This window comes from Colletotrichum phormii (assembly GCF_030913505.1).
Source record: "Colletotrichum phormii strain CBS 102054 chromosome Unknown BDP81scaffold_13, whole genome shotgun sequence".
In the NCBI taxonomy this organism is placed as follows: domain Eukaryota; kingdom Fungi; phylum Ascomycota; class Sordariomycetes; order Glomerellales; family Glomerellaceae; genus Colletotrichum; species Colletotrichum phormii.
Genome location: NW_026851455.1, coordinates 1,257,139 through 1,279,186, shown reverse-complemented (window position 1 = coordinate 1,279,186; position 22,048 = coordinate 1,257,139). Strand labels below are relative to the sequence as shown.

The window sequence follows — 22,048 nt, the reverse complement described above, 5'->3', positions numbered from 1 at the left end:
TGTGTTTATTAAGGTGTAGACCAAGACCACACGGTTGAGGACACGGACTTAATGAGGTTGGGAGGCACGGATGATGGGAAGACATCAGACTAAATGGAAGGTAGACGATATAGGTGAGAGTGGCAGAGCGAGTCCAGACCGAGGATGTCAAACCACTATGATGGATGTGCTTACTTTCATGATGCCAGACATCGGGTCAATGAGGAGAGGAACGAGGGGATTCTTGGGAATTATGCGTGCCCACGACAATCACCCATTCCCTCTTACATCCGAGCGAGGGATTTTCAAATACTTCAAATGACGGAAACAAAATCCGAGCAAAAGCATCCATTTTGCCCTGTCATTGGAGATCGAATCTCACATCTTCGACATCAGACGGTTTCACCGCGGCACATTTCTCGCCGTGAGCCCCGGTCGCCTGCAGCGGCGGCCGGGGGATGGTGTGTGAAACGCCTTCGCCTTTGCGTTTTGTACGGCGGGGGGGGCTGTGTGCCAATTGTATTTTTCTTCTTGGTGGTGAGGGAGATTCCGTCGTGGTCTGCGACTTTCTCTCACAATGCCCCCCCCCCCCCCCCCTCCCCTCCCAGGGTGAGGCGGCGTCATCTGAAGCGAGTGTGGTTGTGAGTACGCAAGTACGCAATGGGTCGGCCCCCCGTCGCCGTCGTCGAGGAGCTCACTTACATGATCCCATGTGTGTGACGCAACCTCTCATCAACCACCAAGGACATTTGGACATTATCCACGCACATGTCAAAGCTTTGAAATACCCTGAACAACCCCCCTTTAACAACCCTTTGGGTTTTATGGCAACCTAAAGGTCCCTGATTCGAATCCAAGGTTACCTTTTGCGGCTCTGCGGTTGACGATCACCCAAACGATCACCACCTGGGTAAACACCAAAACGAAAACAAACTCATCTTCCTTGGCACGACTTAGCAAATAAAAAGGGGCGCGATGAGGCCGTCATCCGCCCTCCTCTCAGCAGCCCTGCTCTACCAGCAGACCACGGCGCTGACGATACCGATCCCCTTGATACCAATCACACCAACAACACCGCAAAAGCTCAAGGGAAACCCCAACCGCGACAGGGACCTCTCAAGCCTCCTCTCGGGCTCCTTCGAGGTCCTCGACCGCGTGCCGGGCCTGGTGGATAAAGTCGTCAACACGACGCTGCTCGTCGTCCGCGCCCTCAGGGAGACGGTGGCCGAGAGCGGCATCACGCAGAATGACCTCGACACGGCCCTCGGCATCAACGGCACCACGGGCATGCAGCTGCCTCTTGCCGGGAACACCACCCGCGCCGTGACGTGTCCGGACGTGGCTGTCCTGTTCGCCAGGGGGACCAATGAGCCAGGTGTGTTCACCCCCCTTTGAATATGAAGCACTTGGAGAGACTAACACCCCCAGGCAACGTGGGCTTCCTCACCGGCCCCCCCTTCTTCGACGCCCTCCGCACCTACATGAACGGAACAGGCTCCATCGCAATCCAAGGCGTAAACTCCTACCCCGCCGACCCGCCCGGCTTCTTCGCAGGCGGCTCCGCCACGGGCGCCGCCTTCGCCGCCCAAGTCGCCTCCCGCACACTCTCCACCTGCCCGGACACCCGGCTCACAGTATCGGGCTACTCCCAGGGCTCGCAGGTCGCCCGCCTCGCCGTGGCCCAGCTGCCGGCCGACCAGCGCGCGCGGCTCTCGAGCGTGGTGCTGTTTGGCGACCCCCTGGGCGGGAAAGCGATTGACGGGGTCGATGCGACAAAGTTGCTTGTTGTGTGTCACACGGGGGATAATATCTGCCAGGGGGGCGATTTCATCTTTAATACGCATCTCGATTATAGCCTTGACGCGCCGACGGCGGCGCTGTTTGTGATGCAGAGGAGTAAGCTTGGGCTTGCGAGTCGCGATGCGCTGAATGAGGGTATGGGGGAGACCATGGTGGGCACTGTCCAGGGGATCATGCATTCTCCAAAGGACGGGATAGCGAGTGATTGATGTGTCGTTTTATACATGTTAGACTCGGAAGGGAAAGCTAATAAACAAAAGTTGTATTGTCACATCTATCGTCCATCCCCATTGAGGAGAGTGTCGATTCTCTCCAAGAAATCATCGCTGCAATTAAATGCCGTGCCCTTCTATAACACACCCATGTCTGGTCTAATAAGTCTTGTACAAGATATCTCTGTTCATACACGCGTCTCCACTGGTAGTCAGACGTCCCATCCACCAACTACAGCGGAACACGCAGGCCGTCAATAGTAACTCCGCCCGTGGTCATTGATGATGAGTGTTCAGGCTGTTGCGCCCAAGACGAGGTCTCGGGTTGCGAGTCAACAATGTCTTCCTCTCGGCGAGGAATGATTTGCCTCGACGATGGCGAAAGTCGAGTCCGTAGGCCGTCGATTGTGACTCCGCCCGTGGTAATTGATAAAGGCTCAGACTGCTCCGCCGACGATATGTTCTCGGGTTGCGAGCCAACACCTTCCTCGCGAGGTGGAGGGGTTGGCACCGATGAAGCCTGTGTCCACAGACCGTCAATCGTAACATCGCCCGTGGTAAACGACAAAGGCTCAGGCAGTTGCGACGAGCCCTCCGTCTGCGAGCCGAGGATGCCGCCGCGTGGAGGGGTTTTACCCATTTCCGAGAGCGCCATGCTGCTCTTCTGGGTCCCGAAGAGCTCCTTTTCAATACCTACGCCCGTGTACACCATTCTGTTTAATGCATCCACCAGGCGCGGGCACAGCTCGTGAAAGACACTGAGTTTGCGCGCCGCGCCACCCGACCACATCGCTGTGCGTCGAAGTTCGTGGTATTCCTTGGACAGGAGGATGACGGTGTACGATGTCGGACGTAACATTTGCGCCGAGCGGTGGACTCGACGCGTCTCCAGCGGTAGATTATTTGTGACTTGCGCGCGGACGCGACTCTGCTGCCAGCCCGTCCACCTCGGCATGAGGTACCCTTCGCACATCTTGCAGGCTTCTAGCCAAGCCCCCGTGCGGGCGAGACCCTGAACTACAAGGTTCATGGCCCGGCGCTCCAACAGGAAGCCCGAGTCAAATAACTTGTCAAAGCCCCTCTTCAGTCGCGTCCAGCTCTGTAGCTCTACACATATCTGTATGAACGTCTCAAACGGCTTGGAAAGACGGTAGCGGTGCCGCGGCATAACTGCCCTCGATCTTGGACGAGCAATGGCCACGACCTTTTCCTGCAGTTGATCCCACTTTGCCATGGCCTCTTCGTACCTCTTGTTGAATACGTCCTCCTTCATCATGTAGTATAGCCATTGGACGGGAGTTTCATTGTCGGTAGAGTTGGTCGTGGCTGCGGTGACGCTCCTATGCAGCTGCTGGAGCTCTCTGACCGAGTCGTAATCGCGATGCGCACCGAAGAGCTGGATAGCCATATTGAGCAAGACCCGCAGGCGGTGCAGGGAATCGGCGCGGCGTATTGAGGAAACTGTCCGTTCCGACTCGGCGCTGGTGAAGATTTGGTTGGCCAGATCCCGAATGTATGTCATCAACTCCTCCACGCCGTCAACGTTTTTCGAATTTTGACTGTAGGCAAACAACTGCTGCTTGATCATTATGCGAGCTTGGTCAATGCGACTCTTGACTGACATAGTCTTGTACTGTCGCAATTGCTTCGTTAGCTTGCCGGCCAAGGCCAGATGGCGGCCGTCCAGGGCGCCCTGTACGATGGTCTCTATGTGGGCTGGGACCACCTTGAACGACTTTTCGCGAGCAGCCGAGCGTAGTAACTTGTACGCCATTTGGGTTTGCCCGCAACGGACCAAGGCGCGGAGTAGCTGTGTATGGGTTTCGGACGTCCACTTGACACCATGCTTCGCCATGGACTCCAATTCACGAGCGACAGCGGGCAGATTGCGGCGATGCGCCTGAGACCGTAAAAGAGCATTCCAGAGTATGTCATGGTCGCCCGGAACGTTGTTGGCGTGGGCATCGGTACAAACTTGTAACATGGCTCTCGTTCGGTTATACCAGGAGTGGGCTCGGATGACCTTTTCAAGCATAATGACGTCCGGCTCGATGCCTAGCAATCTCGCTTGCTCGAGAAGTTGCAACGTCTTTACGTTGTCTCCTTCTCCCGCACTGACGGACATGATGGTGGCAAAAGAATACTTATCGGGTGACACGCTCGCGCAGAGCTCTTCAAACACCGACTTGGCGAGATCGTAGTCGGCGGTGGTGCTCTTGAGAAGTTGATTCCAGCTGTCGGTGCCCGGGGTCACGCCGTGCTTGTCTCTCATCTCGTCAAAAAATCGTCGTGCGCTCTTGTAGTCTTTGAGGTTCGCATAGGCGTTGATGATGTAGTTGAAGGTTTCTGGTTCCCGAAGGACATGGCGGTGCTGGTAGGCGTAGACGTAGTTGTCCCACAAACGCTCCAGAGACTTGATGTCGCCCCGTGATGCGTAGTACTTTAGGAACTTCCTGTACCCCCACCTATCCAGTCCTCCGTAGCTGGTATGGTAGTCTTCGTAGACCTGCTCGAGGCCCACGACATCCTCTGGGTAGAATATATCAAACATGCCATGAAGAACTCTCCAGTACGGCCGCGTGTTGGGAAACGACCGGTAGACACGGTACACCTCGGCCAAACCCTCCTGCTGTCCTCGTGCCAGAGCTTCCTCGAGGTAGATGGTGAACCACTTCTTCTGGTCCTTGTCGATGAGTTTGAGCAGAGGCAAGGCTTCGTCTGGCTTACATGGCTGCTGGATCGCGCGCCTGACCGCCTTGTTGAGCAAGATTCGGAGTTTCCGCGCTACTTCTGGTTCCTGCGCCTCGACCTCCTCGGCGAAGCTCATGGTAAGGGCTCCGAGGTTGGGAGTTGCACCAAGCTGTTTCAACTTTCCGCAATTGATGCCTTCGGCGAGGTAAACCGTATGATACGATGCCCACACTCGGCTGACGTTTTCCCAATCGCCCTGGGCAAAGAAATGACCCAGCAGCTCGTCCAGCCCGCACACAAAGGCCTTCTCGTCCAGCGCCGTGTGGTATAGCCGCAACGCTTCGCTCTCTCGTCCCAAGCGTAGATATGCCGTTACCACCGACGTCAGAGCCAATGTGGTCCACTGGCTGTTGTCGATTTGGGGGAACAAGAGGACGACTCTTCGCGCATCAATGACGTTTGCGGACCGATACAGGTATTCAATGATCTCGGGTCGAAACTCTGGTTGCAAATCAGGCTCCAGCTGCGCATAGAGCTGCCATATGGACCCAAAATACTCCGTGTCTTTGTCGGCCATCAACTCCCTCATCAGTTCGGGCCGTGACCCGGCGCCGGCGTACGATGGACCGCTGTGCGTGTCGTGCGAGCTGGTGATGTCGTAGTCATCCTCTTCCTCTCCCTCTTCAAACTCGTCTTCTTCGGCGGGATCTACGTCTTCTTCGGCGGGATCTACATCTTGTCGGTATTCGTACCGCAGGTCTCGCACCGCAGATTCATCTCCCCGGTTCATTGACAAGCCACCATCAGACAAAGCCTCGGGCGAGTCGGAGTCTTTCGTCGAAGTCGCAACCGTGGAAGAGGTGAATGGCCTAGATCGGCGTGGAAGCCGTCGGATGGATGCCAGGTGGTCGTGAGGAAGGCCTGGAGAGGCTCTGCGTAAGAAGGAGGCGGTTCCGCTAGGGTAGAGAAAGTCGAGAAGAAAGGTCGAGGCGGCGAGGGTTTCGGGGGGTGTTGGCGGCGAGTCGGAGATGGGTTGGTCGGTGGCATTGCAACGCGCAGCCAGCAAGTAGCTGGAGATATCTAGGGCTGCGGCGCCATGCTGCCAGAATCCGGTGTGCAACCTGCGCTGGCTTCTAAGTTGTCGCGTGGCGGATGGAAGAGCATGAAGACTGGTACATGATTCCAGGGTCGCCGCCGTTCTCTCCAGCATTGGGATTGAGGCTGTCACCAACACGGTACGTATCGATCATGTATGGCGGACATCAAAAGCACTCGGGCACATGCTGGTCGTGGGTATCGTTGGTGTTGTCGCGCAAAGCCGAAAAAGTTTTGAGTGGAGTCGCGGAATCGAAGACGTCGACGATCGAGGTGTTGTCCAAGCTGAGCTAGGCTAGGTTGACAGGGCACACAGGATGATACAGGTGGCAATTGGAAGAGTCCCAGTGACGGCTTTGATACAACAAGTCAAGTGACCTATTCTGCGAAACGCGATCAAAGGGCCGGCCGGTAAGTATGCACGATGCCTTCAAAGACCGTAGTATCAGTCCATAATCCACCATCATGGACTTTTTCGGGGAGCTTCAACCAATGGCAAGGCGTCGATGGGAACATCTTCAACCCGGCGTCCGACCCCAGCTTACATAATGCCCGAGGTGGGTGTGCAGTTAGCGGCCTTGAGAACACGCCCTAAATTTTGACAATCCCACATTGAAGCAGAGGACACACTGGTGAGCCCCACCAATCCCCCGCGCAGCGCAGAGGTCGATTCGACATCATCCCGTCCCCTTTGGTGTGGCCTGTCGCGATCCTGCCTCCCAGCGTCGAACGGACGAACCGATCGCCACCACCACAGCCATGGATATCACAAAGTTTGTCGTCTCTGGCCGTGACGCGGCTCTCCTTTACGGAGACTACGCAACCTACCAGACCCAGCTGTCCAAGAAGCTACTCAACAGTCGCAAGAAGCTCAATATTGCCACGAAGAACCGTGGAAAGTTTAGCAAGAAGGGTGAGGTCGGCGTCTCGCAAATTGCCGAGAACCATGAGTATGTCGACACGTGCAAGGGCGAGGGGCCGTTGACTGACACTGCCTAGATATGTCCACCTCCTTCTTCTCACGAGCGAGCGTGCCTGGGCCAACGCCATGGCCATCAAGGCGTCACACGCCTCGGATGCCAAAGGCATGACCGGCAAGACGAGATCCCACATCGTCTCACGACTCCAAAAAGCAACAAAGGCGGCCGAACACCTCGCCGAGCTGCTCTCCCAGCCCGAAGCCGCCGCCACACAGAACGACAAGCTCGAATCCCGGGCCTACGCCGCCCACATCCGCGGTGCCGCCCAGTTCGAGAACCAGCATTGGGAGCCCTCCCTGCGAAGCTACGCCGTGTCGCGCATCATTTACAGCGCCATGGCAACGACCACCAAGGGCGACATCTTCAAGGACCTCCTCTCCGACACCATCGATCCCTCGATCCGCTACGCCGCCTACCAGCTCAAGACGCCACGCACGATACCCGTTCCCGCCATCGCCAGACGAGCATTCCCCCAGTCCGATACCGCTCTCGTTCAGCAGATTAACGAGCTCGACCCCAACGTGTTGAAGCAGGTGGACGCCGAGACTAGCAAGGGCGGCGAGGGTGCCGAGAACGCACCCAGGTCACTCACCTGGCGCTCTCGCGACGTCAAGATTGAAGACGCTGCAATCTCTTTGGCATGGGGCAGAGCAGAGGAGGCCAAGGCGAAGCTCTCCGAGACGTGGCCGTCTCTTGTTGATGCCGACCCCAGGGACGTGGCCGCCGCGTACGACGACATCCTCGAGGCGACGCAGGATGCCGCCGATGCCACAAAGGAAGCGATTGACGAGCTGCGAGGCGAGGGCGTCTCCCAGAGCGACTCCCGCATGCAGAGCCTGCAGATCACCAGAACCGCCGTCAACTACGAGATGATTAGCTGGCGAATCGGTCGCAACCGCGTCTTGACAGGCAACGACGACGGCCTGGTTGAGAGATACCACTCGACTCGCAAGTCCAAGAAGGCAGACAAGATCGCCAAGGAACAGACTCCCGGACGCAAGGCTGCAAAGCTCAAGGAACTCGTCGCTTTGTACGAAGGTACCCTGCAGAGTCTCGAGGCTGCGAGGGAGTTGCCCGGCGTGGCCAACGACGAGGAGCTCGCCGACCAGCTGGAAGCTTTTGCCGAGTACTTTCAAGCTCTCAAGTGAGTTTGACGCCATTGACTTGATTCTCTTATACTGACAACACAGGTCTCTCTCCATCGCCCGCTCCCACGCCATCATCGGCAACACAGTCAACGCCCTAGCCCTCATCAAGCACGCCACGAGCGAAGCCCAGGAAGCCACCTCGACCCTCGCCAAGGGCTCCCAACCGCAACCCAACACCCCGCGCAGCATCGAGGTGTCCGCCACGGACGCAAAGGCCCTGGCAACCTATCTCCAAGGCGAGCTCCAGCGCCACCGCGCCCTCGTCCACCTCTCGAACCTGCTCAAGGAGTCGGCCGCCTCCAACGAAGACGACGCCCAGAAGCTGCCTCTGATTGAACGGCTGCGCGAGTACCCGTCCAACGGGATCGACCTCCACAACATTGTCAGCGTCCCGCCCAAGCTGTCTGCCATCCCCGTCAAGCCCATCTTCCTCGACGTGGCGTGGAACTACATTGATTACCCGGGCAAGGAGCCGGTTGCCAAGGCGCCATCCAGTCAGGACGAGCCCGCGGCGCAGAGCGGCGAGAAGCCGCAGGCACAAAAGAAAGGATGGTTTGGTTTTGGTAGATAAAAGTAGTCACTTAATGTCAATGGCCCTTGTCGGCTACATATGCACGTATGTCTCTTGCATTGTTAAATACCACTGGGTCTCTTGGTCCACAATTGTTTTGAGAGGGGATGTAGAATTATCACGTCTAGCTACTCCGGATTCGGTTTGGTTTTGTACATATGCAACCCCGTCTTAATCCCCTTTGATCCATACCATTGATCATATCATGAATACCGAATAGGTATCTCGTGTGTGAATGTTTTTGATGCTCCAACGCCGGTTCCGCCGACCGCAGGCAAGGTATTAACAAACATGTTGTAAAAAGGGGTAACAAGGAAGAGAGAGCCGGTTCGATTCCCGATTCAGTCGGATCGAGACCGGAATATGAGTACAAGGTGGAATACAAACATTGAGCAAAGCAAGTCTATGCCCCGCCCAAAAGGTAATAATCAAACATGCTGACGCGAGTCCTTTATTGACTCGCGGGAGGTGGGAAAGATGCAAAGAACCAGGACTCAAAACCATTTAAGGCTTCTTCTCGTCCTTGTTCTCGGCGTTGGCGTCCTGAGCGGGCTGCTCGCCAGACTCGGCGCGGGCCTTGTGCATCTTGTCAAAGAGGTTGAGGGAGGCGACCTGGAGCTCGTCGGTCTTCTCCTTGATCTCGGCGGCGGTGGCGTTGCCCTCGCCGGCCAAGCTCTTGGAGACGAACTCGCGGAGGGAGGCAATCTTCTCACGGATGCCGTCGGCCTCGGTCTTGTCGAGCTTCTCGGCGTACTCGTTGAGCGCGCGCTCAGTGTCATTCAGGACAGAGTCGGCGCGGTTGGCGGCCTCGATGGCGCCCTTGCGCTCCTTGTCAGCCTCGGCGTACTTCTCAGAGTCGTTGACCATCTGCTCAATCTCAGAGTCGGACAGACCGGAGCCGGAGGCAATGGTGATGGACTGGTCCTTGTTGGTGGACTTGTCCTTGGCACCGACGTGGACGATGGAGTCGGCGTCAATGTCAAAGGTGACCTCGATCTGGGGGACACCACGGTGGGCAGGGGGGATGCCGACCAGCTGGAAGTTGCCGAGGAGCTTGTTGTCACGGACGAGCTCACGCTCACCCTGATAGACCTTGATCTCGACAGCGGTCTGGAAGTCGGCAGCGGTGGAGAAGGTCTGGGACTTCTTGGTGGGGATTGTGGTGTTGCGGTTGATGAGACGGGTGAAGACACCGCCGAGGGTCTCGATACCGAGGGAGAGGGGAGTCACGTCGAGGAGGAGAAGGTCCTTGACCTCACCGGAGAGAACGGCACCCTGGATGGCGGCACCAATGGCGACAGCCTCGTCGGGGTTGACGGACTTGGCGGGGTCACGGCCGAAGATGCTCTTGACGGACTCGGCAACCTTGGGCATGCGAGTCATACCACCGACGAGGATTACCTCCTGGATGTCCTTGGCCTGGAGGTTGGCATCCTTGAGGGCCTTGCGGACGGGGTCGATGGTGCGGGTGATGAGGGGGTCCATCATCTTCTCGAGCTGAGCGCGGGTCATCTTCTGGTTGATGTGCTTGGGGCCGGAAGCGTCGGCAGTGATGAAGGGCAGGTTGATGTCGGTCTGGAGGGAGGAGGAAAGCTCAATCTTGGCCTTCTCGGCGGCCTCACGGATACGCTGGATGGCCATGCGGTCGTTGGACAGGTCAATGTTGGAGTCCTTCTTGAACTGCTGGACGAGGTGGCGGACGAGGTGGATGTCAAAGTCCTCACCACCCAAGTGGGTGTCACCGTTGGTAGACTTGACCTCGAAGACGCCGTTCTGGATCTCGAGGACGGAGATATCGAAAGTACCACCGCCAAGATCGTAGACGGCGACAACGCGGTCCTCCTCCTTCTCAAGACCGTAGGCAAGGGCGGCGGCAGTGGGCTCGTTGACGACACGGAGGACGTTGAGGCCGGCAATCTGACCGGCGTCCTTGGTGGCCTGACGCTGGGAGTCGTTGAAGTAGGCAGGGACGGTGACGACGGCGTTCTTGACGGGCTTGGAGAGGTAGGCCTCGGCCGTCTCCTTCATCTTGTTGAGGACGAATCCACCAATCTGCGAGGGAGAGTACTTCTGGTCGCGAGCAGAAACCCAGGCGTCGCCGTTGGTGTGCTGGACAATCTTGTAGGGAACCTCCTTGATGTCGCGCTGGACCTCAGCGTCGGTGAACTTGCGACCGATGAGACGCTTGGTGGCGAAGAGGGTGTTCTCGGGGTTGACGACGGCCTGACGCTTGGCGGCGACACCGACGAGACGCTCGCCATCCTGAGCAAAGGCGACCACGGACGGCGTTGTGCGAGCACCTATTGATGATTGTTAGCTTGCTGCTGCGCGCATTTGATGGTTCAGTGGAGTATGCTCACCCTCAGCGTTCTCGATAATCTTGGGAACCTTGCCCTCCATGATGGCGACGGCAGAGTTAGTGGTACCGAGATCGATACCGATCACGGAGCCCGTGACCTTGCCCTCGGATGCTGTTGACTCATAGCGAGCGAACTTTGAGGCGAAGGGCTGGCGAGCGAAGCCGGCTGAGCGGACGGAGCTGGTAGCTCTGGGAAGCTATTGCGCGTTAACATGCGGGAAAAAAAAAAAAAACTAAAAAACTTATGGGTTCGCGACAGGTGTCACGAGCTAGGGGTGGGAAACGTACAGCTCTTGAGAAGCGTGCAGACATCATCTTGCCTGATTGTGTGTGGGTATAACAAAAGGGGATGGAGGGAAAAGAAGATGGCGCGCGGAAAGGAATGGAAAAGCGGTTATTATAGAGTACACTGTGGGTGAATTGGGGGGAGGGAGGAGGTGGATGAGGATGCGAGGAAATGATGATGGCAAGGAGAGTTCGAAATTTTTTGACCCGAAAAATGATGCGCGCCCCCGGTCATAGAAGCCGACCGAATCCCGCCAGGCTCGGGACCCCGGCATCGGTTATTCCGAGGTGTAGGAGCTCCACCACCAGAGATTCTCAGTGGGCTCTTCGGTGGGGACGCCGGCGCACGTGACGAATGAATGGCAGCCACAGGCTGGAGGCGCGCTTGAAGCAACGGGATCGCCCGGCCATTGCAGGTAATGGACGTGGCGCTAGTGGACGTGTCACCGGCCAGGGACGGAGCCAGGGGAGCTAGGGGGAGCTCGGCTGGAAATTTTTTGACCTGGAGACTGGAGTGAGTTCTTTGCCGTGGCGGCGGAGCCTGGGGGTATTGACGCGTTGATGCTGCTCGAATCAATTCCTGGCACGCAAACTTTTTGCGCCTCCGTCTTGCATGCCAACGAGTGTCTTTGGGACTGTTTATCTGAATGATGGCTACTCTCTCTATAGGTTCACCTTCCTCACAGACGACTTGCAGTTTATCGTCTTACCGACAAACTGGCCCAGACGACCCGGGAGTGCGAAATCTGCTCTGCACAGCGCAGAGAAAAGCTGGAGAGGTCCACCGGCTGCGCGGAAAGCACACCCGATCCAGCAGGCCCCGACGGCTACGCTTCCGGTCCCGAAAAGTGGAACCCGGAGGTGGGTCTGGATACCCCGAGGTCGGATCAAGACCTGGCGCGACGCAGAGCTTCGCCTGGGTGTTGCGGAAGCTGCAATTCCCTCGGACAGCTCTCAACACATCAATGAAGGTGCTTTGGGTCTGGGAATTGTAGGGGCAGATTGTCCCCTTTTCATCCGATGTGGCTCTCGGGTACTTTGGCCGCATACTGGGTTGAGGATTGCTGCCGGAGAATCAGCAGAACTTCAAACAGTTGATTGGCGGTGGTGCTTTGGCGTCGGTAGGAGGATTCCGAAACCAATATGGTAGATGAAGTCTTCTTTGCCTGCGCTGGCTGGTCATTGGACATTTAGGAAGATGATCAACTCTAGTGCATTTCATGAAGTCCGAAAAGAATCATCTTGTTCAACTCATAACTCGGCTCTTCACGATCTGTCAGTTGACCGAGGCGAGCCTGAAGTACTTGGGTGAGACACAACACAGCACGGCAGTGCGGTTTTCATTGATCAATGATGGTCCTCATTGACAAGTGCTCATCTATCCGAATTAAGAGGTCTGGGAATCAGGCCTTCTCTCTAGAATGTTACTCTCGACACAAGTCTAAACAGCTGAGTTGCACCTGTCGCGAGGTACCACCAAAGAAACAGGTGGAGGCCACGGATCGCAAAGGGGCCCATAAACGGCAAGATTTGCTACTCAATTTGAGATGGGAATTGACGATTGGTGGAGGAGGCTGGACGGATATTTGCCGAGTTTGATGGAGAAGAAAAGCCTACCTTGCCGTAGGTTGCGGTGCATCGAGGTGGTTTGATACTAATTACTTGGATCATTAAAAGATACCCCGTTAAAGCGCTAGAAAACCCCGTGTTGAAATGGCGTCTTTTAGCTAACAGAATCAACCAACAATCGGATTGGACGTCTGTTTAGACCCCAAACTACCTGCTAATGAGGTACCGACCTTACCATAACTACCTAGGTGCAGGACTCCAAGAGGTAAGCAAAGTGCCTCGTTGGGTAAGCAGCAGCCCAAGCTCCCGTCCCGAGGCACTTGCCCAGGGTACGTGCTGCAGAGGTACCCCTGGTCGCCCAATTTTAGGTAGCTTACCACTGTACTCCGCATGCGCAGGCCACTGTATTCGCAGGCAGCGAGCCAACCAACCAGGACGAAGGCGAAAAGCAGAACAGGCCCCTCCTGCCATACACGGACGTCATGCGGGAAGTTGCCTCTCGTCTCGCGCAATTCACATCGCATCGTCCCCAAACATCCGGCACCCCGAATCATCCCACGGCTTCATCAGTCGCTGTGTATTCACCGCCCTGTCGTCACTGTCATCGCTCAGCACGCGGGTGGGATTGATTGCACTGGCGACTCTGCTCGAATACGCGTGCCTCGGCACCTACATGTTTACTTTCCCACGGACGAACCTTCTGGCCACTCCATAAGCCATCATGGCTGTGAAAGATGGCGTCTCGTATGTCTCCCAACATTGCAATTGTTTCGACCATGCCAGACTGACTTTGACTCGCTGCAGATACTATCCGACAAACGACTTGATCTCCAAGAAGCCGCGGAAACACTACCGCATCCCTGTCCGATCCCAGTGCGTCTCCGTCGTCCGCTTCCACCTCGCGCGCACCACATACCTCAAGTACTGACCACATACAGACACTGGCAGCTACGATCGCTCATCAGCGCCGAGAAAAAAAACTTTGTCTACTTCCCTGGGGGCGCCGGCAGCAACCACGTCCAGCGGCTCAACACGACGACCAAGGAGTGCGAGACGGTCAAGTTCCTGTCCTTTTCGCCACGATGTCTAGTCGCCGAGAACGGCTGGGTTTGTTGCGGAGGAGAAACGGGCGAGTTTACGGCGATCCAGATGGACAGCGTTAGCGACGATGACAACAATCTCGATCTGCAACTCAACTTGGAACCCGACGCGCGGTTACCCCTCGGCATGGGGACAGACTCGGAATCCCCTCGACCGCCAGATACCGTCTTTGGGATCCTCAGCCAGGCGCGGCGGCTGAATATGAGCAGCAGGCTGGACAAGAGCGTCATTGCCAAGAGCCAAAAGCTCGCGCGCGACCGCGTCAACTGCATAACCATGTGGTTCCCACCAGCAGCCGGCCCCATGCATCACGGAGCATACACAGAGTCCGCCGCCGTCCTGGCAAACAACGACAAGACGGTCGTTCTGGTCGGCTTGCGCGACTTTGATAACCAGGACAAGCTCGAGCCTCTGGATATAGTGACGTATCCCGACTACGTCAATCGAGCCATCATCTCGCCCGATGGTCGCCTCTTGTGCGCAATCCTCGACGACCCGTATCTGTATATCCACCATCGCACCGAGGCACCAATCGACGAGAGCGGCCCGTTCCGGAACGACGACAAGGTCGAGTACCGCTGGGAGCTGTGCGGCAAGATTCTGCTCAAGAGCCAGCGTCGCAACGACAGCTCCGATAGCAGGGGGAGTTTCGCGGCGTGTTTTTCCAACACGGGGGCGTATCTGGCTGTCGGGACACAATACGGCACCATTTCGGTGTTTGACGTTGCGAGCCTGACCGATCCGGATGTTGCCGATCCGCTGCTAACGTCCTTTACGTCATCGCGGCCGATGGCTGGGTCGGGTGCGGTCCGCGACATGGCTTTTTGTCCTGGGCCGTATGACCTCCTGGCTTGGACCGAAGACCGTGGCCACGTTGGTATCGCGGATCTGAGGAGCGGGTTCGTGCAACGTCAAATCCTGGACATCAGCGCCACCGAAGATTACGACCAAATTCCTGTTCTTGATCGTGCTACGATTGACCCGCGGCTGCTGGAGGGTCGTGGCGAACCGAACGATACTCTGTCGTCCATCCTGCCAGAGGCCAGCGAAAGCAGGCGGCGGCGACTTGACGGTGCAGGACGCCAGCATCTAGCACTCACACCCGACGAGACGCGTGTGCTCGAAGCCCTGCAAGAGGACCGCCGTAGGAGAGAGCAGAGGGACCGGATCGCGGCGCGAATGGCAGAGCAGACATCTCAGCAGGGATCACCACAATTCTTTCCAGGCATGCCTCCCATGGGTGGGAGAGGTGCCCGTATTGACCCCGAGACACTGGCACGCCCACGACTGAATGCGCAGCGAGAGATTCAAGCGCAGCGGGACTTTCAAGTGGCGCAGAGGGCTCAAAGAATGGCGGCGCGCGTGAGCCTGGACCATGAGGCGGGCGAGCCCAGTAATGACTCGAATCAAAACGTGTCCAGGGCCATTGGAGACCTCCTCGGCAACATTCGAGATTCGAGAGAGCGGGCGCAGGAACGTATACGCACGGCTCAGCGTCTCATTCTGCAGTCCAATTCGAGCCGGGACAGCATGATGGACTTGCAGTCCAGCTCTGATCGAGACCTAGGCCTGGCGACTCCTCACCCACCGCGACGTTCGGCAAGCATACGCCCGAGTGAAGCGTTGGCGACGACACAGCGTGGGTCAAGCGGTCTGCGCAGCCTGACACCGGCGGGGAGCGGCTGGGCAGACCTGGAAGCGCTCTACACCATGTCGTTTGAGAGCAACATTCAGGATCTCCGGCAAGCCGTCCAGGACCGCAACAGAGAAATCCTGCCGCTTCTCAATAGCGTCAACATGCGTGAGATGGAGCGCGACCACGATATCCTGCGGCAACTGGAGCGCAGCCAATTTCTGCGCCGACGGGGCGAGCAGCGAATGGCCGAGCAGCGCATGGCCGAGCGCGGCGTCCACGAAGCACCCCCCGAGCCCGACAACACGGCCGGGATCTCGTGGAGCGAGGATGGCAGAGTCTTGTAAGTTGGTCTTTGGATGCGCAGTGAGTGAAGCTAACCGATTAGGTACGTGGGTGCGGAAAACGGCATCTATGAGTTCCACGTCGACGTTCAAGGCCGCAAGTTCCAGTCCAGCTTGACGTTACGGTAGCGCGTGAAGTTTGTACTATCCTTTGCCGGCGTTGGGAATGGCGGGATTGACTGTACAGCCGAAAATGACACAGCTGCCCTCGGGGTAAACGGTGCGGCGGAGTTTTTACATGATTTATGATTTGGTGAGGGACGACATTTACACACGCATTCTCTATGAAAAGTCTGCAGCGTCATTTTGGTGTTTATTGTAACATGCGGACTGTATGCTCTGGTCCGATGATTTTTGTTTCGCGTGTAATATATGGTCTCGCAGAGCATAGGATATTGTAGCGTTTTTCAAGGTCGATGGATCTGCGTTGGAGACCCAGAATGAAGACATCTTGTCCATTACATCGCACTGCTACCCGTACACAATCTCATCAACGCGCTCGGCAATCGCCAAACAGCTCGTCAGCCCGGGACTCTCGATGCCCAGCAAATTCACCCACCCCTCATACCCGTCCTCCTTGCGGACAACAAAGTCATGGAACCCGCTGCCCTCGGCAACAGCCTGCTTCCGCCCCAGCTTTGGCCGTATCCCCGCGTAATCCGGCACAAGGGCACTCTCGTCGAGACCAGGCAGGTACTTTTTAATCGCCTCCAGGGCCTCGGGCAGCCGCGCGCCGTTGACGGCTAGATTGTCGGGTGCATCGACCCACTCCACGTCCGGTCCGAAACGTACCCTGCCCGCGAGATCGAGCGTGAGATGCGTCCCCAACCCGCCGGCGCCCGGTTCGGGGGCCGGGTAGATTAGTCTCTTGATTTTGGGGGCGGGTTTGCTGCCGCCGCCCGAGTAGGAGAAGTAGTTCCCCTTTGCGTAGAACATTTGTCGGTGGCGGGGGGGCGGGACAATCATGTTGTGGATGTCGATTGCGCCCAAGCCCGCGGCGTTGACGAGGGTTTCTGTCGTGATGGAGCTCGTTTCTCCTGTTGATGGGTCGCGGACTTTGACTTCCCACCCTTGGGACCCGTGAGTGCCTAGGGGTGTGACGCCCACGACGTGGGAATTGAGTGCCACTACACCGCCTGCGTCTTCAAAGAGGCCTGTCAAGGCGACCATTAACCCGTGCGAATCGACGATGCCCGTGGTCGGAGACTCGAGCACGCCAGACAGCGCCTGAACTTCCGGCTCTTCCCTCTTCGCTTCCTCTTCGCTTACCCACCGAACAGGGACACCAATTTCCTTTGTACAGAAATCATGCACGCGCTGTAGCGCCTCTCGTTGGACCTCGTTCTGCGCGACGATCCATTTGCCAGTATTGGCGTGTCCTACGTGGTGCTTCTTGCAGAAATCATACAAGAGGTGTTTCCCGCGCACGCAGAGGGCCGTCTTGAGGGTTCCGGCGCCGTAGTAGATGCCCGCGTGGATGACCTCGCTGTTGCGGGAGGACGTTTCGGTCCCGACGGCGGTGTGGCGTTCTAGGAGGAGGGTTGAGGTGTTTGGGCGGGTGGCGAGGCGGTGGGATGTTGCGAGGCCTACTGCGCCGCCGCCTATGACCTGGGGGTTGTGTTAGTGTTGGTGTTTGGAGGTTGTGATGGTGAGATTTGATATCGGGAAACTTGCGGGAAACTTACAACATGGGTGAAGTCGACGGCTCTCGCGGGGGAGGTCGAGAAGCCTCTACGAGAAATTCGTGCGACTCCATTGAGGAATCTGAGAGACGGCAGTCTCATCGACATGATTGACTTTATCTGTCGAAACTCGGGTTTTTGAGACCGAGTTTTGTAACTGACAAGATGTTTGTAAGTGTGTTTCCACTCTCCGATGACGCAAGCGGGAAGTTGCAAGGGTCCCGGACGCCCATCTTCTGATAGTCGGGTACATGCCTTGCAGTGATATTGGCACAATGTTGCCTCGTACCTCGCTAATGGATCGCAACGAAATCGCAACTTGGCCGGCGATTGATACGATTGCACTTCACGATAGCTGACACTTGATACAATGAAGGTTCATGATATTAATAAAGTCATCAAAACGTGATCTCATCGATTAAAAGCATATATGTAGTGTAGGTATTTCTCATGTGCACGCTGGTCCTCTCCAGCCATCATTAGTCCACGCCGCCGTCATCGCTCTTGACATCGTCGGTGTTGACGGCATCGTCCTTGACTTCATGTTTGACATCAGATTTGACATCAGCCTTGACATCCCCCTTGGCAGCCTGAGTCTCCGGCTTGGGCGACGTCTTCCGACTCGATCCCCCCCTCCCGACAATCTTCTCCGTCCAATTCCACCCACCAAGCGGCGTCGGCGACCGGTTCCCCTCTTTATCCTTGAACTCGGCCACCGTAGGACTCTTGACGCTCGCCGTCGTCGCCGTCGTCTCGCTATCGTCGCTATCATCCGCCCAATCCCGATCACTCCACGTCATGGAATCAACCCTCTCAGGCCGCTGCGGCCTCGTCGACCGCGTGATCCTAGGCGGGCTAGCCGACGAGCTGCGCGAGGACGAGCGCCGTTTCGGCGGCGCCTGCATATCCGGCACCCGGTCCGCCGCTTCCCGCTGCGAGTTGGGAGACAACATCCCCACAATCGGCCTCTCGTCGGATCCGTCGCCGCCCGTCGACCCCACGCCGCTGTCCCTGACTTCGTCGCCGTACTTGTTCGGCGCCTGGCCCACGTCCAACGCAAGCTCGTCGGACCCCGCGTCCTCGTCGCGCGTTCTCGCCGTGGCGGAGTCGCTAAAGTGTGCGTCGACCAGGTGCTTGACGACTGGCCAACCGTAGGCGTTGGCAAACATCCTACGCACGATGATGTTGTTGTGCGCGTCGGGTTCCAGCTTCACCAAAACCTTGCGCCACGCCAGACCGCGGTGGTAGGCTCGAGCAATCTTCTCCTCGACCCGCATCTGCGACCCGTCAATCTCTTCGTCGGGGCCCTTGTCGGAGTTCGTGTTGATCGTGTCGTCGTAGTCCCGCGTCGAGTCCATCGTGCCCTCGTGCGAGAAGCGCTGCGACGGGTGGGGTGACGAGTCCGTGCTGGTCCTCGAACCGCCAGACCCCGTCGAGGCAGCCCTTCGGAACGTGCTTCTCCGAGACGCCAGCGATCCGGTGGGCTTCTTCTTTAATGGTGGGGGTGGTATGTCACTCGGGTGGTACACGCGGTCGTGGAAGATGGCCCTGGGTCGCTTCGATGGGTCGATGAGGTACTCCGTCGTCGGGATCTTGGGGTTGATCAGGTCGTGCGCAGACTCGAAGAAGCTCGTCCTCGGCGGCGCGACGTGTTGCTGGTCCCGCTCCAGCTCGTGGCCCGCAGTAACCTTTGTGCCGGATGTCTGCGGGATCTCGTCAAAGTTGATTGTCTGACTGCGCTTGTAAATCTTGTTCTGCTTGTTGGACATGCTGGGCGTCTTTGGTTGCGTCTTGGTCTGCGTCTGCTCGCTGCCTTTGAACAGGGAAAAGAAGCCGGCAAACGGACCGTTTTTTGTTTCCTTGGCACCCTCAGGGCCGCTCTCGTTGAACGGCGTGGGCACCGACCGCAGACTCGCTCGGTCGTCTTCGACCATGGCATTGCATGGTGGCTGCGGTACCTCGACAGCATCCGTCGGTGCCGTAGGCGTGATATTCCCAGAGTGGTCGTCCGACACCTCTGCCTCGTCTGGTGGTAGGAAGGCGCTAGATCTCCTCGGTGTCGGTGCCAGACTGCCGCCCGTCAGTTCGGCCCAGCCGGCGCCAACCAGCGTCTCAACCAAGCCGGCCTCCCGGCGCGCCTTTTCCACACGTCCCAGTCCTTGCCAGTCCAAGAACAAGAGACAACTCGTCCTCAGCGGCACGATGCCGTCGTTGACAACGTTGGAGTAGACCGTCCGATTGCGGAACTTCTTGAGCGCCGTGTGCGCGGGACCCGTCGGTAGAATCCGCAGCAGAGGCTTCGACTCGGGCTGCACCTCGCCCATGACCCTCTTGTGTGCGCTCTCGCCCAGGTTGCTGACAATGGCTCCCCACCCGCTCCTCGCAATGGTGGGCGCTCGCCACGTAAGACCGAGATCCTGACCCGTCCTGCCGACCAGGCCAAAGTCCAGGGCGAACTTGACGTACAAGGGGTTCTCGTTGCTGAGGCCGAGGAAGGGTGTGGCGAGGGCGACAAAGTTGATTGGTTTAATTATGGTGAAGAATTCTGGCGAGTGTTTTTGTATGTATGCAACGGCGTATGTTTGAATCAGACCCCCAAGAGAATGCCCAATGAAACTGATGCTGGTAATCTTGAACGGACGCTTTTCGTCCGACACCTTTTCGTGTATCGTGCTGTGCTTGTGGGCCGCCTTGCTGCTGTCTGAATCTGGTTTGTTGAAAACGGCAGAGACGGCGGTCTCTGCGTGTCCCTTCTTCGAGGGCAAGAATGGCTGGTCGGGGTACGACATGGACAGGATGTACCTAGCCAGTCTCTTACCCAGGTACTTGATACCCCTTTCAGTCTTTGTCGCGTTGCCCGAGAAGCCTCGCACAATGACCTCTTCGTCGTCACCGTCGTCTTCCGCAGGGCTGTCATCTTGGGTCTTGTCTCCGTCAGTGTCATTCTTCTCAGCGCGCTCCTTGGCACGCCGGGCCTTGGCATCAATCTTTGCTTGTGCTACCGTCTGGTCAATGCTCTCTTTCAGGTACAGCATATCCGCCCCCAGGTTGCTGTGCAGGCCATGGGTGAGGACGACCAGGTGCACCTTTTTCTGCTTGATTTCGGGCTTTTCTTCCGCCGGCCTATCCTGGGTGACGACACTCTCCACGGGTTGGTCCTTTTTCGCGCGGCTCTTGAGGCGGTCAATGTTGAGGTCGTCCCAGCCCGGAAGCCTCGGGGTGTTCCACAACGCGGCTGTGTCCTCGACCTTGAGCCGTATCGCCTTGGAGAAGACGCCCTTCGGCTGCGCCGGATGGTGGCCGTCCTTGGCGCCCACGCTCTGCTGGTGATCGGCGACCTTGCCGGGCTGCGGTACCTGCGCCTGGCCGCCGATGACGGGCAGCGACGAGCTGAGGTTGAGCGACTTGGCGTCCCTCGCAATGGTCACCTCGTACCCGACGGCGGCCGAGGTGGAGAAGATGACCTGCGACGACACCTCTACGATCCACGAGGCGCACTCGGTCTCGGTTTCCCCGGGTTGCCCGGATGCCCCGCCGCCGCCGCCGAAATGTGCGCCACCTCCGGTACCCGCGCTCTGCCTTATGTGCTCCGGCACGAGCAGCTCACACTCCCACGAGCCGCCGGCCTTGAGCATGGGTTCGAATTCGGGCACGCCATAACGGCGGGGGTTCGCAAACTTGACGTTGGGGTTGAAGTTGGACGGGTAGGCGGCGGCGCCCAGCGTGTAAGGGCCGTGGACGAAGGCGGCGCGCAGGGCAATGGCCGAGGTGTTGCGGACGCGCAGGTAGAGGCGCTCGGGCGAGGGCAGGATTCGGTCCTGCGAGGGCGTGTAGGTGACGGTGTAGCGGACGACCTCTCCGATCTTGACGCTCCCGACCTGGTATACGAGGAGCATTGTGCCGCCGGGGGGAAGGTGATTGTCTACTTTCGGTTCGTTGTCGACGCCGTCATCTCTGATGGATTCGAATCGAGGGAAGGGGGCGAGTTTCGACGAGCTGTGGGTGAAGAAAACCGCGAATCGCACGGTTTGGAGCTCAGGATGTTTTAATACGTATAGAAGCCGATATCGCGTGAGCCGTCTTGCTTTCGGAGGCAAGGGTTGAGGAAGATTCGAGAGGGCATGTGAGGTGTAACCCGAGGTAGGATAATCCGGTAGAGGGACGAATACGTGCTGTTGTAATGGAGGGTGTACTTTGTAGACTTTGTAGGTATCCGTACGTGTAGGTAAGATGGGGAAAGGAGAAAGACGATGGGCAATGGGGGAGAAACACGGAGCTTGCGGTTAGATGGCCCTGTGCCCCCCGGATAGTACAGCTGGCACGAGGTAAGGTACGTTATGTCGAGTTCCAGGTTGATGTGCTCAAAGTAAAAAGGTAGGGCGAAGCTTGCATAATGGTAAGGTAGAATGCAGAACTCCCCGACGAGAGCGGCCAGCAAGATGCAGCGAGCAGCCCGAGAGCGATGGGCGCCGGATGGGCAAAAAAAGAGCACGAGGGATCCGGCAGACCAGGGACAGGGGTGTGCCACGGTTGCGTGGGTGGGCAGTGGGTGCTTCGGTTTGGGTGTCCCCGCTAAAGAGCGTACAGCACGCACAGACA

The 22,048-nt window shown here is 57.6% G+C and overlaps 8 protein-coding genes across 8 annotated transcripts; 4 read left to right on the top strand and 4 right to left on the bottom strand.

The window, feature by feature from the left end:
• Nucleotides 1–954: 954 nt before the first annotated feature.
• Nucleotides 955–1,988, top strand: BDP81DRAFT_451043 (cutinase; the record flags this gene model as incomplete). The annotated part of the gene is made up of 2 exons (XM_060592593.1): nt 955–1,354; nt 1,408–1,988. 2 exons carry the CDS (start codon nt 955–957, stop codon nt 1,986–1,988), a joined length of 981 nt encoding a protein of 326 aa, XP_060443937.1.
• BDP81DRAFT_431340 (uncharacterized protein) lies at nt 1,848–6,205 on the bottom strand. The gene has a single exon (XM_060590671.1). It carries the CDS (start codon nt 5,890–5,892, stop codon nt 2,224–2,226), a length of 3,669 nt encoding a protein of 1,222 aa, XP_060443936.1. The 5' UTR covers nt 5,893–6,205; the 3' UTR covers nt 1,848–2,223.
• A 331-nt stretch (nt 6,206–6,536) lies between these two features.
• BDP81DRAFT_395776 (signal recognition particle 68 kDa protein) lies at nt 6,537–8,476 on the top strand (the record flags this gene model as incomplete). Its single annotated transcript, XM_060588108.1, has 3 exons — nt 6,537–6,727; nt 6,777–7,901; nt 7,948–8,476. 3 exons carry the CDS (start codon nt 6,537–6,539, stop codon nt 8,474–8,476), a joined length of 1,845 nt encoding a protein of 614 aa, XP_060443935.1.
• A 504-nt stretch (nt 8,477–8,980) lies between these two features.
• BDP81DRAFT_482327 (hsp70-like protein) lies at nt 8,981–11,289 on the bottom strand (the record flags this gene model as incomplete). The annotated part of the gene is made up of 3 exons (XM_060594998.1): nt 11,124–11,289; nt 10,837–11,032; nt 8,981–10,776 (listed from the first exon to the last, which is right to left on the bottom strand). The coding sequence occupies exons 1-3, from the start codon at nt 11,148–11,150 to the stop codon at nt 8,981–8,983; spliced, it is 2,019 nt and encodes a 672-aa protein (XP_060443934.1). The 5' UTR covers nt 11,151–11,289.
• Nucleotides 11,290–11,676: 387 nt separating this feature from the next.
• Nucleotides 11,677–12,344, top strand: BDP81DRAFT_48653 (uncharacterized protein). The gene has a single exon (XM_060595205.1). It carries the CDS (start codon nt 11,734–11,736, stop codon nt 12,268–12,270), a length of 537 nt encoding a protein of 178 aa, XP_060443933.1. The 5' UTR covers nt 11,677–11,733; the 3' UTR covers nt 12,271–12,344.
• Nucleotides 12,345–13,410: 1,066 nt separating this feature from the next.
• On the top strand, nt 13,411–15,896 carry BDP81DRAFT_323098 (uncharacterized protein; the record flags this gene model as incomplete). The annotated part of the gene is made up of 4 exons (XM_060584760.1): nt 13,411–13,433; nt 13,494–13,562; nt 13,628–15,766; nt 15,812–15,896. 4 exons carry the CDS (start codon nt 13,411–13,413, stop codon nt 15,894–15,896), a joined length of 2,316 nt encoding a protein of 771 aa, XP_060443932.1.
• Nucleotides 15,897–16,238: 342 nt separating this feature from the next.
• BDP81DRAFT_395773 (FAD dependent oxidoreductase) lies at nt 16,239–17,557 on the bottom strand (the record flags this gene model as incomplete). The annotated part of the gene is made up of 2 exons (XM_060588107.1): nt 16,239–17,375; nt 17,453–17,557. The coding sequence occupies 2 exons, from the start codon at nt 17,555–17,557 to the stop codon at nt 16,239–16,241; spliced, it is 1,242 nt and encodes a 413-aa protein (XP_060443931.1).
• Nucleotides 17,558–17,928: 371 nt separating this feature from the next.
• BDP81DRAFT_323115 (putative serine esterase-domain-containing protein) lies at nt 17,929–21,345 on the bottom strand (the record flags this gene model as incomplete). The annotated part of the gene is made up of 1 exon (XM_060584764.1): nt 17,929–21,345. One exon carries the CDS (start codon nt 21,343–21,345, stop codon nt 17,929–17,931), a length of 3,417 nt encoding a protein of 1,138 aa, XP_060443930.1.
• Between the last annotated feature and the right edge of the window lie 703 nt (nt 21,346–22,048).